Source organism: Saimiri boliviensis, chromosome 21 (genome assembly GCF_048565385.1).
Source record: "Saimiri boliviensis isolate mSaiBol1 chromosome 21, mSaiBol1.pri, whole genome shotgun sequence".
Classification (NCBI taxonomy): Eukaryota; Metazoa; Chordata; class Mammalia; order Primates; family Cebidae; genus Saimiri; species Saimiri boliviensis.
In genome coordinates, this window is record NC_133469.1 from 22,550,307 (window position 1) to 22,567,523 (window position 17,217).

General features: G+C 58.3%; 1 protein-coding gene across 21 annotated transcripts in view; it reads right to left on the reverse strand.

The window, feature by feature from the left end:
* Positions 1 to 17,217, reverse strand: part of MICAL3 (microtubule associated monooxygenase, calponin and LIM domain containing 3) — a 296,358-nt gene that overhangs the window by 30,293 nt on the left and 248,848 nt on the right. For 15 of the 21 annotated variants that reach the window (XM_074391091.1, XM_074391092.1, XM_074391095.1 and 12 more), the window contains 8 exons: positions 15,109 to 15,356; positions 10,369 to 10,506; positions 9,201 to 9,263; positions 5,482 to 5,592; positions 4,608 to 4,742; positions 3,960 to 4,042; positions 616 to 2,434; positions 3 to 109 (listed from right to left, as the gene is read on the reverse strand). In XM_074391091.1, the coding sequence (XP_074247192.1) occupies positions 3 to 109; positions 616 to 2,434; positions 3,960 to 4,042; positions 4,608 to 4,742; positions 5,482 to 5,592; positions 9,201 to 9,263; positions 10,369 to 10,506; positions 15,109 to 15,356 (2,704 nt within the window). The remainder of the gene's footprint in view (positions 1 to 2; positions 110 to 615; positions 2,435 to 3,959; positions 4,043 to 4,607; positions 4,743 to 5,481; positions 5,593 to 9,200; positions 9,264 to 10,368; positions 10,507 to 15,108; positions 15,357 to 17,217) is intronic. The other 6 variants (XM_074391098.1, XM_074391101.1, XM_074391104.1 and 3 more) reach the window with 4 other exon arrangements.

A 17,217-nucleotide genomic window follows, 5' to 3' on the forward strand; every position in this document is an offset into this window, starting at 1 on the left:
ACCTGACTACGCACCTCTCGCCGGGACTTCTGCGAGGACCTGTCAAGGACATCGTCGCTGGAGAGGTCCGAGTCCTCCGAGAAGCTCGGCTGGCGCCGGAGCTGCAGCTCTGTGGGGAGAGGGAGGCTGCGTGAGGATGGCCCCAGCCTGCGGGACAGCTCTCTCCTGCTCCCACGTGCAGACAGGGAGGCCGGGAGGGAGGCTGGACTCATTTTAGTTTAATGGATCCTTCCCCCATCCTGGGGAGCCAGAAGCTGGGACGTCAACATTTGCCTGGGCAGGGCAGAGGTGACACCAAGCGGGCGGACCGCGACCTGCCCAGCCCCTCCTGGCAGCACCGCCCTCTGCCCTGTGCACAAGTGGACTGGGGTCGTGAGACTTTGGAAGGGCACAAACCTCCAGTCTTCCTGATCCAGTTTCAAGCTGGCTTTGAGAATTCTGTACTCATCAGGCTACGCCCTGTGAACCCATGGTTCGGTCCCTTCTGTAGGTCAGCATGGCTCCCAAAGAAGCCTTGGGGGGCAGTGTGTAAGCACGGATCCCGAGAGCCCCAGTGACCCGGGCCCACGTGCACCCCTCCCGCTCTGCCCGGGTGCGGGCCCGACACCCACGCACCTGCCCTCACGACGGGCAGTGCCCTGTGCTTGCCGGAGTCCACCGTGGCCCCGCTGGACGGGGTGCTGGGGCAGGACCTGTCGTCGGCCTTCTTCTTCTTGTCCCTCTTGTACCCGGAGAAGACCGACTTCCACAGGGACTTGGGTTTGGTGGCGGCTTCCTCCGGGACGCTGGGGCCGGGCTTTTCCGGGGGCCGGGCCTCACCCTTGGACTTCTTCTCCTTCTTATTTCTGCGGGGGGAGAAGAGCGACGACCTCTTCTTGCTCTTCCCACTGGAGCCCTCGGATGAAGTGAAGGAGCCATCTGCGCCCCCCGAGTCCGACGGCGCGGAGAGGACCTCCTCGCTGGTGGCTTCATGCTTCGGGGTGCGCTCCTCAGTGCCCCTGAGAGGGGGGCAGGCGGGGGAGTCAGGCCGGCGCTCCTTGCCCTGGGAGGCTGCCGAGGACGCCTTGCGTGGCCTGGGGGCGCCGGTGGCCAGCTCCATCTGCTGCATCCTGCTCAGCTGCCTGGCCATGGCGTCCCTCAGCGCCTGGCTCTTCACAGACTTCTCCCTGGCTCGCATGCGCTCCTCGGCCAGCTCCTTGGCTTCAGCGGAGACCAAGGGCAGACCCCTCTTCTGTGGCTGCCGCGCCCCCTCCAGAGCAGGCAGCCTCCCGTTCTCCTTGGCCACAGATGGGTGGGGAGGCTTCTCGGGGTGCGGCCAGCAGGAGGGGGGCGTGAAGAACTTCTCCTGCAGACTCGAGTCCTCAGTCTTGTCGTCGTAGGTGTCTTCCACGTCGTCAGCGAAGGGGATCTCCTCCACGCTCTCCACGAAAGATTTCCGCACTTCCTCTCTGTGGGGCTGGGCGGGCTCCCGGGGGGGCCTCATCCACGTGGCAGGCGAGGGCGGTGGGACCACCGAGGTGTTGGCTTCGGCCTCCCTGAGCTTCTTCCGCAGGGTGGCGGGTTCCTCACCTTGGGGTGGGGGTGGGGGTGGGCTGGAGGGGGGCGTGAGCATGGCGGAGTCCGAGGTGTTGAAGCTCTGGCTGCCCAGTGTCTTCATGTTGGAGGAGCTCCCGTGCAGGCCCAGGCCAGAGCTGCTGGACAGCTCCCTGCGCTCCTCCTGAGCACTGCGTAGCTCTCTGTCAGACGGGGACCGGGGTGGCGGCAGGGACAGGAGCTCACCCTCTAGCTTTGGCAGGCCCGTTCTTTTGGGGACAGGCAGAGGCTTGAGGAGGTGGAGTCCCTCATCCTGGGGGGACTTTTCAACAGAATAGGACTTGAGGGACGCTGGCCTGAAGGCAGGCGTGGGGAAGCTGGGTTGGGGCCCCTTGCTGCGGTCCACAGGGGTGAGCCCCAGGCTGCGGCGGATCTCCGCGCTCTTCATCCAGAACTCCTCCACCAGGTCGCTCCGTCTGAGGGCCTCGTCCACAGCAAGGGGGCTGCCCAGTCTGTCCTTAGGGTCACCTTGGCTTTGGATAGGGAGAGGGGCCAGTGGGGTGGATGCTTTGGCTGGGACAGGCTGGAAGCGAATGGGGGACTGGGTAGGGGACGGGATGGTGGCCTCAGTGGAAGGCTGGGGCTGGGAGCAGATGGGGAGCGGGCTGGGTGGGGGTGTGGAGGCCACCAGGGGTGGCTGGGGCTGCGGGCTCCCTGGTGAGGCAGGAGTCCTGGCTTCCGGCAGGGCCACTGGCTGTGATCGGATGGGAGAGTGCACAGCTCTGGGATCTGAGGGGGCGTCAGCTTTGGACTTCTCTTTGGGAAGCAAAGGCTCAGGGAAAAAGCGCTTCTCAGGTGGTTTCTCCTGGGTGGCGGCAGGAACAGGTGGGAGTCGGGGCCCCTATGGAGAAGGAAGACAGAAGCCGCTGAGAAGGTGAGGGCTTCCACAGCCAGCATCGTCGGGGAGCCTTCTCGCTCAAAGTGCCTGCTGCATGAATCCCGCCCCCGTCCTCCCAGCTGTTATTAGAACGGCTCAGGAGAACCCTTCTCACTGTCTGCTCCAGTTGTTCAATGTTTAGAACCACTCTGCTCAGTTTAGACAAACTGGGTTTCCAGGGTTTGGTTCATCTCAAATACATCCTATAATCTTTGTCCACTCAGGAACACTGGCCAAAAGGCCACGGATGACTGCAGTCCTGAGGCCCCAGAGCACCAAGATCTCTGACGCACACAGAGGGGCCAGAACTGTAAGAAGACTTACAATAGCTACTATCACAGTGCATCACAGTCAAAGCGTCCTCCCCGGGAAGCTCACAGATGTGCAACGATGGCTGCATCAGCCCTTCTATCACCCCATCCAAGCGTCTCAAACAAAGCCTCCCCGTTTCACAGGTAACATCAATGAACAGGTCAGTGCAGTGGCTCATGGCTGTCATCCCAGCACTTTGGGAGGCTGAGGCAGGAGGATCGACTGAGCCCAGGAGCTGGAGGCTGCAGTGAGCTGTGATCATGTCATTGAACTGCTGCCCATGCCAGCCTGGGCAACAGAGTGAGACCCTACCTCAGGGGGGAAAAAAAAATCGCTGAATAGCTCCATGCTTCCTAGAATCCCAAAGACCAAATCAAGCAGACGCAGGGCTGGATCTCCAGCTTTCTCCCTGATGTGGCCTCTGGACAGTATTTCCCAAGCCACGACCCACAGGACCTTCTGTCCCAGTTGGCTTCGCAGCCTTCTCCATGTGGTTCACGTACCACAGGCTGTCTGCTGGACACTGCACATTTCAGTGGCTAGACATTTATTTTAACATCATGTTAAAAAAGCATTTGTCATATCAAACCAAGGATCCCATCAATATTATGGCTTTAAACATAAATTTTTAAATAATAAATTTAATAAAACAATATTTATTATTCATATTATTTTATTACCATATTATAAACATTATAATCATACTAATTTTATTATTCTATAATAAAAATTGTTTTAATTTAAATAATTTGTGATTTATATTAAAACATGAATTCTAATAAATCCATTATAATTTATTAATTATAATACATATTTATTTTTAATAAACTTATGTTTAAATTAAACATATAGCATATGGCGTGTGGACCTAGTACAGTGACAGGCCTGACAGCTCAGGTTTGGGATCAGAGTGGGGCAGAGTTAGTAGGGGCCATCCAGACAGCCTCATCCCTCAGAGTCCAGAGCTGGAACCCCAAGGCCACTCCTGTCATCAACAGCTCTACTTAGTATAACAGAATGATAGTTTCCTATCCTCCTCTGAATGAGGAGGCCAGCAGGCTATGTTAGCCCCAGTCATGATGGGGCTTACACCATGGGCCCCGAAACAGGGAAGTTAATGTGTGTCCCTGGGGTCCCATCAGTTTTCTGCACCCCACAACGAGCCCCAAATGCTTACCTCTGTTTTGGGGCTGTGGACTGGAGTGAACAGAAGAGCTGATTCCTGAGGGGACCGGATGGGGCTGGTGGCTTGGGAGGGACCTGAAAAGAATGAACGCAGGGACTTCTAAGAGGAAGCCCCCACGTGCTCGGAGGGCACCCTTTCAGCCAGCCCCAGAGGGTCGAGAGGAGGGCAGAAGGCAAGTTGCTGAGTCTGCTCCCGGCTCTTGTGGAAAGCACAGATTCTCTCCGGGGTGAGGGCCCCGGCACCGCACCGTCTCCCCGGGGTTGCCCGGCACTCTCCGCAGGTGCTCCTGTCAACACCAGGTCAGAGAGTGGGCTTCCTCCACGCACACACTCTGCACATAGAGCTTCGGGACGCCCCTTCTACCTCCCCCCAGACCATGCAAGGAAAGGGCCGTTGGCCAAAGCATCTGCGGCAGCCTGTGGCACAGGGAGGCCGGACGGAGGAGGAAAAGGCAAGGAGCTGCCCGCACCCGGGAGGGCGGACGGACGAAGGGAGGCGAGGAGCCGCCCGCACCCGGGAGGCTGGTGTGCACCGCGGCTCTGCTCTGGAGCGGACACTCTCCAGAGTGTGCCATTCTCGTGCACACGTGGCTCTTGCAGGAGTGCTGAAAACTGTCTCTCCCATCACCCACAGGCTCACCTCTGTCGTGTTGCTTCGGTGAGATGGGCTTCTCCTCATCTTCTGGGGCCCTCGGCTCCGGCTCCTCCCGCTCGGCCGGGCGCGGCAGATGTGGCTCTCTGTCAGCCTCCGAAGGGCTGTCAGCCCAGTGCTGATCTGGCAGAGGGCAGGGCAGAAGCAGGGGCACACCCTAAGCGAGGCTGGCTTCTTTTCTCCGAGAGCTGGCTCATTTGCAATACAACTGCTCACGTGCAGGCCAGGTGGCCCTTCTGATGCAGGCATCTGCCTGCTGGACCACCACCCTCCCGAGGGGTCCGGCCAAGAGCACCCTCCTGCCTTTGGAATGCGGGGGCACATCAAAGCCTGTGGGGCTCTGTTTCTTTTTACACACAGCAATAGTGACACACGATGGACCATGACAGAGAGACAGGGTGTGCCTGCGGAGGCCATGCCCGGCCCCACGGCCCTCCCATCTACCTCGTCCTCTCAGCAGCCCCGACTGCCACCCACGTCCACAGCTGGGGCCTGCACCCCTCACAGGCTCGGGCTCTTCTCATTCCTCTCAGCCTCACCCCTGATCCCCTCAGCCCCCCACAACCAGACTGCGATACAGAACACACCTCGGGGTATCTAGCTTTGGGAACCAGTCTGCTGGATTAAAGGCCTTGTATGAAGCCACAGTGTGGCTCAGGCGCCCAGCTGCAGCTGGACAAGTCACCTGGTGCTTGTGGGTGGGTGGTGGTTGGGTGGAATGAGATGCATTCCAGTCGTGGGGGAGCCAAGAGGGAACCAGGAGGCCCAATGGTGGCCTCAGTGAGCTTGATTTTGCTGGAAAGCATATTTCCTTCTTCTTCCCTGAGCTCCCACCATGGGGGTGGGGAAGGTGGACCCCTACCATCATCCAGCTCAGCACCAGTGTCCCCTGGGTCCCCGTCTTCTGCTGCCTCCCCTTCTATCTCGGCTGGTTCCGAGTCCACATCTTCTAGGTCATTCTCATCCAACGGGGCTGCAAAGCAGAAAGGTTCAAAGGAAGGAAGGAAAGGCAGACAGGCTGCATCTTCACGGGGCAAGAGGTACTGCCTTTCTCAGGACCGTGCCATGCAGGCCCTCGGACAGGGGAAGATGGTGCCAGGCCCAGGGAGCTCTCCATACACAGCATGGGTGCTGGGGGGGCCTGGAGCTCCCAAACATGGGAGGTTGGCATTTCTCAATGCTAGGGGCCAAGTGGGAAGAGAAGAGCGGCTGAAGGTGGGGGTTGTTCGCCTTCCCCTAAAGGTCGCGATAGGAGCCTCTGCTGAGGAGGGTGGAAGGGGAAACGTGGCTTCCCTGGGCCTGAGCCCAGCAGCACACACCAAAGCCTGGCCATGTCAGGTACTGTGCCATCTGCCTCACACCCCTAATCTGAAAATCCAAAATCCAAAATGCTCCAAAATCTGAAATTTTCTGAGTGCTGACAAGAGGCCAAGTGGAAAATTCCACAGCAGACCTCATGTGGTGACAGTCACAGCCAAAACTTTAGTTTCACGCGCAAAATTATTGAACATATTGCCTAAAATTACCCTCAGGCTACGTGTATGAGGCGTACATGACACATAAATAAATTTTGTATTTAGACTTGGGTCCTGCCCCCAAGATCTCTCATTATGAGGGATCTGAAAAAAATCTGAAATCCAAAACACTTCTGTTCTTAAATATTTCAGATAAGAAACACACAGCCTGCCATATAATTAGAGGGACTGTTTCTAATGCCTCCCTTTCAGTGAGAAAGCCGAGGTCCGGTCAGCTGAGGGGCTGTTCACAGCGTCGTGTGCAGGGGCACTACATGAGCTTCCCTCGGGATAATTTAGAGAAATATTAATACTTTGTGAGAGCACGGGGGGGGGGGGGGGGGCTGAGGGTATGTAAAGTTCATCCTCTGGACCCCAAGCAGCCCTTCCGGGCTGCAAAAGGAGGCAAAGCCCCCCGACAACTTCCCTTCCCCAGGAGCCAGCCCCCAGGCACGCACACACCGGCCCCACCTCCCACACTCGGAACTTGTAGCAGCAGGAAAGAGGGCAGCACGCTCCGCTCTGAGGACACCGTGAGACCCGCGACACCCGAGTCCCACGGGACCACTGCCAGGGATCTGAGGGCTCTCCTAGGGTTCAAGCCCAGCCACCCTCAAATTACCCCTAAGGGTTTTAACTTCAGGAGAAAGGAGTGATGCTCTGAGGCCCACATACAAGAGCCTGTGTATGAAAGCCCCAGGCTGGAGCAGGAAGCTGGCAGCTCCCGGTTAGGCGGATTTCTTCAAAAGCTGTGTGGAAAAGGGAGGGCACAGCTAGGACGCAGCGTCTTCTCTCCACAGGCCAGGCACTTAGAAGATGCCGCAACATTTTATTCCTTGACCAAGGTGGCAGTTATGTGATTTTTGTTTTTTACTTTTTGAGACAGAGTCTCGCTCTTGTTACCCAGGCTGGAGTGCAATGGCGCGATCTCGGCTCACCGCAACCTCCGCCTCCTGGGTTCAGGCAATTCTCCTGCCTCAGCCTCCTGAGTAGCTGCGATTACAGTCACGTGCCACCATGCCCAGCTGATTTTTTGTATTTTTAGTAGAGACGGGGTTTCACCATGTTGACCAGGATGGTCTCGATCTCTTGACCTCGTGATCCGCCCGCCTCGGCCTCCCAAAGTGCTGGGATTACAGGCGTGAGCCACCGCGCCCGGCTGCAAGTTTTTGTTTCTTTAATAATTCCTTAAGCTGTATGTTTATCTTTTATGCACAGCTTGTAAGATGCGGGTTCAGATCTAGTTTTTGAAGAACTGCAAAAAACGGTTTGGAAGGGAACAGACGGCCCGCATCACGGGGAGATGGGGGGGTTCCCGGACTGGCTGAGGGGGCCACATGTCTCCCTGAGACACCAGGGTGGCCCACGGAGCTGGCCATGCCAAATGCCACCCTACAGCAGCGCCACCTGCAGGGGAAGAGGTGTGGAAACGCCTCAAGTATTTCTGTTGGTTAAAGCCTCGGTAGGAAAACAGTGCTTTTGGCCACTCAAGGAAGACATTTCATCAAACAGCAGGGAGAGGGACTTCTGAGGCACAGACAAGGGAGCTCACGCTGCACTGTGGCAATTCTGAGAAGGCTGGCGGGACAAAACGCCCCGCTGGGAATGGAATCCGGCCCATCCCGGGCCTGACAGGCATGTTGGGGTGATTCTATCGAGATGGCAGCTCTACTCTCTCGCTGGTGAGTGAACTGGACGCCAGCACCCAGGAGACCCACACAGGCCTCCCAGCCGGGCATCGTTCAGGGCACCCTGGGTTAGCCTGATCCCATCCTGGGTCACGTGGCTCTCCTATAGACTTTCCACTACGACACGCCTGCGGTAGAGTCGGGGGGGTGGGCGGTGAGAAGTCTACACTCTTGGCAGTACCTTGAAAGGAACAATCGTCACAAAGATTAAAAAAACAAACAGGTGAGAAACATCAACGCAGCAGCAGTGTTGAAAGAGATGCAGCTCGCAGGGTGGATCTGGGGGTGAAATTCAGGTTAAGATGGAGTGCAGGGTGCTAAAAGCTGCCACACAGGTTGATGAGCCACACGCTAGGAAAGCCAGGAGCCACTGACCCACTCAGCTCTTGGTTCCCTTCAGCTGCCAGCTGGGAGGCTCCTGCCCCACCGCCCTAGGGACCTACGCTGTCTAGAAGAGGGCAAGGGGCGCACAGAGCAGAGGCCCTTCCCTGCGGCTGTGTGCGTGTGCGTTTCTCCCACTGCTGGGGGGACACAGGGACTGGCTGGGGAAGCCCCACGAGCTCCCGTGTGTGCATCCCAGGAGTGACCGCTAGGACAGTGGTGCTGCTGGGAGCAACACTGTCCTTCCTCCAGCAGTGTCTAACAACTTGTGGGGGGATTCTGGGTGTCTTCACGGAGGGTGGAGACCAAGAATGTTCAACCTTCTTCGAGGGAAAGAGTTGTCCTGCCCAGATGGCAACAGCCCTTCGGTGAGAAACACACACTTCCAGAAAAATTTAGGGAGAACACCACAGGCTGCTCAACAATCTCTTGTGCTTGAAGAGACGCCTGCAGCTCAAGCTGGATGTGGCTGGTGTCACCCGTGGTCACAGCCAGCCTGTCCTCACCTTCAGCTGACCAACACCCACCCCCCCTCTGCTCTTCCCTCTCACCGTCACCCTCCCATAACCCCCTGGCTTTGACTGCCTCCCTCTCTGATACCTTGGTAGGCATGTGAAGTATCTTCGGATTCCTCTCCTTTCACACTCAATCGCTAGCCACCTCAATTTCAACACACTTTAAATCTCAGTGCCAAAAATGCTCTTTCAGCTTTGGCCTTTTTACTCAGCTTTGGCCTTTTTACCCAGCTCTGTCATTAAAAAGCTGCCTGTGTCTGCCCTGCCTGCCCTCCTGCTTCCCTCTGGGCTGCCCTGAAGGAGGAGTGTGCGTCTGATCCATGCAAGGGCGGGCTGTCTGCAAGGCATGCAGGTGCCCCCGCCCGCCTCCGCCGCCCTGGCATGCACTAGCAACAGGCCCAGGAGTCTAGTGTTAAGGTACCAGCAGAGCCGCCTAGAGAGAGGTTACGGTGAGTGGGGAGAGAATGAACATCACCAGACTACCTCCGGAGACCGTCTCCAGCCAGGCCTGCACCGCCGCGCGGCGTATGGAGGGAAGGTCGGGCACTGAATTTGAAACAGACGACAAATACAACGTTACACAGCGATACGCGTTCCCAGTGAGGAGAGTCAAGGTCATCCTTCAAATCCCAAACAGAAGAGAAACTGAGGCAGCATTCAGGACAGAGGCCCGCCCGGCACCGAGGGGCGTGAGCCCTGCTGCCGGTCTGTGGTGGAGAATCGGGATGAGGAGGGAAGGGGAGAACCCCAGGCAGAGCTGGCCCAGGGCTGCAGGGTGCTGAGCTCGCAGGCCAGCCCGACGCTGCAGGTGTTCACAGCGCCGCCGCAACCCGGACACGGAGGTTGGTCTTGCCTATAGGTGAAGATACGGGGCCAGGGAAGAATAATCGTCTTATTAAATGCTGTTTCATGATGGCAGGAAACGCCCCTTTGGTATGCGCAGAGCCTGGGAGGGTGTATGGCCCGTGACTGGTGCCGAATGAAAACGTGAACGCACAGGAGTGACAGCGGAGGTCAGGGACGCCGAGGGTGGGCGTTTGGCAGACGGCATGCGGGGGAGCATGGCACAGCGGTCGCCACGTCCCTCTGGTCTGCACGGGTTTCCTCTTATTGCTATTCCTTTAGTAAAAAAGAAGCCAGCATGAGGTGCACCTTCATCCTACGGCGTTGCGCAGACGTCTCACCCAAGCCTGGGGCTGGAGACCACACTACTGTGGAGGCCTCCTGGAGAGACATCGCTTTCCAAGACATCACTTCACTTCAAGACATGCTGCTCCCGCCCCCCTCCTGCCAACACACATTCATATCCAGACACACACTGTGAGGAAAGTACCAGAACGTTTTACAAAGTGGGGAAAGAGCAGCCGTGACCAGAAACATGGGACAAAGTCAGCAAAATTCTTGGTTTATCCAAGAACAGGTTCATTTGACCATTCTGCATCAATACAGAAAGAATCCACAAAAATCGCTTAATCCACAGAGAACTTTACATATCCTCAGATGAGAAGTGCAGGGGTCACAGCTGATGGCAGCAAAGGGGGTGTGCCTTTGATCTCATGGGGGCTCTGCCTGACAGAAAGCCGCCTCTGGCGACAGAGGTGGCAGGTGGGCGGTGCTCGGGGCACTGCGGCCAGGGGCTGGGCATGGTTACCTCTGGAAGCAGAGGACTCGGAGGTGGGTGCCATCCTCTCTTCCTCCTCCCTCTCACGGATGTGAGTCCAGTGCACGTCGGCCTGGATCTCCAGAGGATCCGCCGCGCGCATGACCTGCTGGAGCCTCTGGTTCCCGGCTAGTGTCCCAGGGTCAAGGGGTGGAGAAGATGAGGTGGGGAACGAGGGGACGAAGTAGCGGGGGAAAGGAAACAGAAAGAGAAGTTACAGCATTGGCCAAATCAGTATGAATCAGAAAGAAGTAAACATTAAGAACACACATGCAGCGGTACACACACACACACACACGCACACACGCACAGTCCTTCTGCTCATTCAGTGTGACCTGGTCATTTCCAGCCACAGGTGTACCATTAAATTCGGTGAAGAGAATCACACGTTCTTTTCTGAGGCTCCTTTCATCCTAAGCTGCGTTCAGGGGACCCATGTGCCAACACGGAAAAAGAGCGGATTCCAGCCTGCTCGGGTCACAAGGACCCGCTTTGTCCCTAGCAGTGGGAGCCCCCAGGGATGCACTATCCTGCCCCTCTGCTGGTCACACAGCAAGGTGCCCACCACTGTGTACCCAGCTGATGGCCAGGTGGCAAGAGAGCTGGGGAGAGACTGTGCCATTCTGCCATGCCGGCCAACTCACACAGGGCAGAGGTAGCTTCTGCTGCACCTTGGTTTGCATTTTCTGCAGCTGAAGCTGCTGCTGGAGAGAAAGTCCCCCTCCCTTAGCGGGCCTCATGCTGGGTCTGAGGCAAGGACACAGATCCCAGCGGAGGCTGGACCCCGGGCAGGTGACGGCTGGGAGGGAAGCAGAGCTATTTCCTGTACATTTCCAAACCACTGGAAGTTCGCAGGCGAGAATGAGACTGACACCTCTCTGAGGTCAAAGCCCTTTCCTGAAAACTCCACGTGGTGCCCTGCTTATCAACTCCCTTTGGAAACAAGACCTGGTTTCTCAGCTACACGGAAACTCCCCAGTGACCACTCTGGATCCCTGCCACACAGTTGGGTTAAGATAAAGGGACAGCCAGCAACTGGGAAGGTAGGGTGGCCATTCAGGCAGCAAGAGCAGGTACCACCTGAGCTGAAGGACTCGCATTCCTGCCCAGAGCCAGCTTCCATCTTGGAATGGGTGTCGTGCTTCCTCTCAGAGTCTAACCGGACAAGCTGGCCTTGGCTTCAGTCACTATGACAGCCTCTTCAAGCGACAGAAAATGTGAAATAGGCAGAAAGGACCAGGAAGACCACCCAGTGCGATGCTGGCCCTGCGCTCTGTCGGACGTCGGGTATTAGCCCCTTGCTGGAGCTGCTGGTCTCCATAGATTGGTGGACTTTTTCTAAGGTTGTTTTGCCTTTCTTTATGGTGCTGGGTGGGACAGAATCACAGCAAAGTCACCTAACAGCCTGGATGTTTGCAGGACGGAGGAAAGTGAGTCAAGGAGAACTGCAGGGCCTCGCTCTAAACCTTCTCAGCAACAAACAGAAGAGAAGCATTCTTCTCTGACTCCTGCTGACACATGCAGCTTTGGGGACTTACAGACAGCACAAGCCAGCGTGTCCTCCTTTCTCAGAGAAACGTTAAAGGCACCTGCGCTGGTGACAGGAGGTTTCCTGCATCAGAGAAGCAGCCAAGTGTTGGCTGGAGATGAGGAACTCGCAGCAGAACACGTGGGGCACAGATGGGGCCTGATTCCATGCGGCCACTTTCGGAGCCTTCTCCGACTCCCCCTGAGCCTCTCTTCTGACTCACTTGCTACTTTGCACCTGTCTGGCAGGCTGGGCCCAGGGAGAGGAGCCCGGCGAGATGTATGCAGAGTTCACCAGCAGTTCCATTTGTCTGTGAGACCTGCTCTTGGAGGCAAACTTTTGATGGCTGCCGGGGAGGCGGGGTAGAAGGTGGGCAGGGGCAAAGTGGGTACCTTCCTGCGGGAGGTGCCTGGCGCCACTGGCTGGCAGGAGCTGTGTCCTGGGGCAGTACTCCCCTTCTACAGCAGGGGGAGCCAGACACCCACACGGCGCCCGGAATCCCACAGGGGGATGGGTGGGGGGAGGGAAGGGAAGACTGAGGTGCGGCCCCTGCCCGCACAGGCGCCCAGGTCGGCTGCACAGCAGACACAGGCTCCGCCTGGACTCCTGGGGTTTGGCTGAATGTGTGTGTGTTTGTGTAGTTAAAGCCCATTTCCTGCAGCTTTGGTCGTGATGTTAGGTCTAAGTCTGGGAAATTAAGTCTGTGTGGACAGCTGGGTCAGCTCTCCTGAAAAGGGAATACGCTTCGACCCTGTGCTGTGCTGGGGCTCAAAGCCACCAAGTGATCACCATCAGTCCGGAACAGTGCAAACAAAACACCGTGTCCCGGACCCGGGTTCACAGACCCCATTTCTCCTATAGTGGACTGCACGTGGAGTGCGTGCCACCAAGGGCCAACCATGGGTCCTGCCCAGCCTCTGCCTCCAGAGGGAAGAGCAGGGTACTGGGAGGGCAGCTCCTCACGGAGCCTGACTGCTCAGGCGGATGCCCAAGGGCGCCCTTCTGGCCTAACCCACCTCACCGGGGCCAGCATCCCAGAGCAGCACAGCTCCCGTGGGACTGGCTCAGGAATGTGACCCTGACAGTGAAGGGCGCGGGCCTGTGTGCCAGAGAAAACAGATCCCAGGATGGGACTGGGCAGCGAGCACACACACTCCAGGAGAAGCAGAGATGAGCGCCAGAGCCGAGGGGCGACCGGGGCCAGCTCTCCGGGGCCTGGGGCCGCCGAGAACGCAGCCTGCACCTCTGACTCTGCAGGGAGTCACTGGTGCTCAGAAATTAGAGGCCATGCTCTTCCTGCTCACTCCACACCTGTCTTTCGGGGACTCAGGTCCCCACCCACCCCAGCTCTGTCCTCACCACCCAGCAGACTTCTGCGCTGCCGGAGGCGGGAGAGAACGGCCTTCTTCCGGCACAGGCCCGGCAAGTCTGTCCTCTCACTCGAGGCCACACACAGCCAGACACAGGGACAGGACTGAAACACCTCAGGTCCAAGGCAAGAGACTATTTCAGAACCAGCCAGAGCGGCTGGCCCCTGAGCCTGAGCCTCGCTTCAGGACACTGGCACCAAAACTGTGTGCTGCCCTGCGTGCCATTAACTGAGCCCTGCCCAGTGGGCACTAAGCTCACAGCCACCTCCAAAACCCTAGACTAGGAGTCAAGGATCCTCCAGAAAGCTAAATTCCCTTTCTTTATTAAAATAAACTTCTTCAACTGAAACTAAAGGGAAAAAAGAGAAAACGAGGAGAAGAGTGACCCAACTTGGATGCAGTCCTTGGATTAGCTCTCCGCCTTCCATTTCCAATCTCTCAAACCAATGTGCACAAGGGACATTATCTCCACTGCCAATGGCCTGCTTGAAGCCACGGTGTCCCCCCTCTGCCCCATGTCTAAGGTCGGGAGGGTGGTCCCCGGGCTGTGCAGGGGTGTCCTCCCTTCTGTCCCCATGTCTAAGGTTGGGAGGGTGGTCCCCGGGCTGTGCAGGGGTGTCCCCCGCTCTGCCCCATGTCTAAGGTCGGGAGGGTGGTCCCCGGGCTGTGCAGGGGTGTCCCCCGCTCTGCCCCATGTCTAAGGTCGGGAGGGTGGTCCCCGGGCTGTGCAGGGGTGTCCTCCCTTCTGTCCCCATGTCTAAGGTCAGGAGGGTGGTCCCCGGGCTGTGCAGGGGTGTCCCCCGCTCTGCCCCATGTCTAAGGTCAGGAGGGTGGTCCCCGGGCTGTGCAGGGGTGTCCCCCGCTCTGCCCCATGTCTAAGGTCAGGAGGGTGGTCCCCGGGCTGTGCAGGGGTGTCCTCCCTTCTGTCCCCATGTCTAAGGTCAGGAGGGTGGTCCCCGGGCTGTGCAGGGGTGTCCCCCGCTCTGCCCCATGTCTAAGGTCGGGAGGGTGGTCCCCGGGCTGTGCAGGGGTGTCCCCCGCTCTGCCCCATGTCTAAGGTCGGGAGGGTGGTCCCCGGGCTGTGCAGGGGTGTCCCCCGCTCTGCCCCATGTCTAAGGTCGGGAGGGTGGTCCCCGGGCTGTGCAGGGGTGTCCCCCGCTCTGCCCCATGTCTAAGGTCGGGAGGGTGGTCCCCGGGCTGTGCAGGGGTGTCCCCCGCTCTGCCCCATGTCTAAGGTCGGGAGGGTGGTCCCCGGGCTGTGCAGGGGTGTCCCCCGCTCTGCCCATGTCTAAGGTCAGGAGGGCGGTCCCCGGGCTGTGCAGGGGTGTCCCCCCCTCTGCCCCATGTCTAAGGTCATGAGGGTGGTCCCCGGGCTGTGCAGGGGTGTCCTCCCTTCTGTCCCCATGTCTAAGGTCAGGCGGGTGGTCCCCGGGCTGTGCAGGGGTGTCCCCCGCTCTGCCCCATGTCTAAGGTCAGGAGGGTGGTCCCCGGGCTGTGCAAGGGTGTAGCCCCCTCTGCCCCATGTCTAAGGTCAGGAGGGTGGTCCCCGGGCTGTGCAGGGGTGTGGCCCCCTCTGCCCCATGTCTAAGGTCAGGAGGGTGGTCCCCGGGCTGTGCAGGGGTGTAGCCCCCTCTGCCCCATGTCTAAGGTCAGGACGGTGGTCCCCGGGCTGTGCAGGGGTGTAGCCCCCTCTGCCCCATGTCTAAGGTCAGGAGGGTGGTCCCCGGGCTGTGCAGGTGGTACGTCCACGTGATGTCAGCCCCAGAAACTTGTTGCACTCACGCATGGAACTTTGGGGTGGGGCACAGTAAGGAGCCCAGGTTTTGTTCTGACCTTCACTGGACTCCTCCTCCTCCTCGTCATAGTCGTCCTCCTCCTCCTCCTCTTCCTCCTCCTCCTCTTCATTCCCAGGCCCAAAGCTTTTCGAGGCCTCTAACTCCTCTTCACTCTTCCCTTTCAGAAGGGCGTGGATCCGCACAGCCTCCTTCCACGGAACGCCGCCCAAGTCAGAGGGGGGCAGGCAAGCCTCCTCCTCCTCCTCCTCCTCCTCCTCTTCCTCCTCCATCTCAGACTCGGAACTGCTGTGAGGAAAGAAACACACAGCCAGAGTGAGGGAATGAAGGAAAACTGAGAAGGGGAAGGGCCACCATCAGAAGCAATGTGTCCCAGGCAAAGCACCTGCTGAGCAGGCGGAGAGAGACGGCAGGGAGGAGTGCCATCAGCAGGACAGGGTACCTGGGCACGAGGAGCCACCTACCCAAGCCCACCTAAGGGGACAAAGGGAAGAATGCTCCTGTTCACTGACCTGGAGCCCTTCTCTGCAGGTGGATGGGGCAGGGAGGGGACCCCTGAGGGCTGCCTGTGGGTCTGGTCTAGCCTCTGCCCTCAGAGGGGAGCAGGCAGAACAGCTCCTTAGGGAGCCCATGGAAGTTCCCGACCATAACCGCCCATCAAGGGGCCGCCCATCCCTCAGGGTGCTTCAACTCAGCAAACACTGAGATCGCTGGTTTCGGTTTCACAGAGGCCACGAGGGCACAAGCAGGCCAGCGAACTCTGCTATAAACCCAGGACTGGGAATCAAGAATGGAAAGCCTTCTCTCGTGCTGACCGGCTGTCTGGTTAGAGGAACTCAATTCTACGTGACGGCAGTAGGTCAGAAGGCTCTCAGGAGCGCTGTGGGCGTCGTGGGGGGAGGGGGGCCCTGAAAGGCCTGGACTGAACTGGCTGGCGATCAAGGCCCGTGTGCCCGTGTGCTGGGGTGGGGTGACATTCCATTTCCTGGCACTCCTCAGAACCCCACCAGGTGCCAACCCCTGAGCGGGACACTGTGAGGGCACACCGGGAAATGATGGCGAGGGCAGCGCTCACTGCAAAGCCACAGGACAGAGACTACGGGGAAAGGGGGTGGAGGCAAACCTGCAGCCCCAGCGAGGTCGCTCTTGCCGGCCGCTGCACTGTGCGGCCAATACAGGAAGCAGCACACGTGCGAAAATGCACACGCCACGCGGACACTACCCAAACTGCAGCTCCCGGCTCCGGCCACCCCTGCAGCCGCGTACCTCACCCCTGCACCGCAGAGGGAGGCAGGACAGGCACAAAACTGGGCCCCTGCAACCTGTACGGCTCCAACACAGGCAAAAACCCCAGCGTCGCTGCGCAAATGGGGATGTGTCTGAGTGTTTCATGGCCTGGTAATTCCCAAAGCAGCTTTTTCAGAAGAGGCCTTGCCTGCAATGAGACCCGGGGAAATCCGGCTTTCACAGTAAAGCCACGGCCCGACCTCTGGCCCAACAGAGCCCCAAATCCAAGAAGCATCAGGCACGGAGGGGGCATCTGCCCAACCTCCTGAGAGGGTGTGTCCTCTCTCTGCCCAGGCAGGCTCACCCGCAGCCCACTTGTGTGTGAGAGGGTTGGCCAGTGAATATACCACAGTGGGCACTGAGGGCCACTGCCAGGGCCATCACTGCCAGGGCCATCACTGCCAGGTGATGAATCTTGCCTTGCAAAGAGAGGACCCCAGTCCTTGTCCTTGGCTTCAAGAAAGTAACATAGACACGCCTGGGATGCCCTGCCTACAGGGCTGTCACCATCTGTCACAATCTGCCGGGGGCCTCGGGTCATGTCACACAGCCTAGTTGATTAGGGTGAGGCTTCGGGTCACAGGGTATCCAGTGACCTGGAGACTGAGATCAAGCCTGTGGACAATCAATTAATCAGTCACTGCCTGTGTAATAAAAACTCAACACGGAGTCTCAGGGGAGCCATACTCCTGGAGTATTGTCACAAATGGGTTAACAACAGAGTATAGCCATCCTGGCCCCACAGTGAGCACAGCGGAAGCTGAGTCTGGTTCTCTCCTGGACTCACCCTGTGTCCTTCCTCCCTTGGCTCACTGGCATCTGTGCCCTTTCCCTGTAACAAGCTACAACCATGAGTACAACA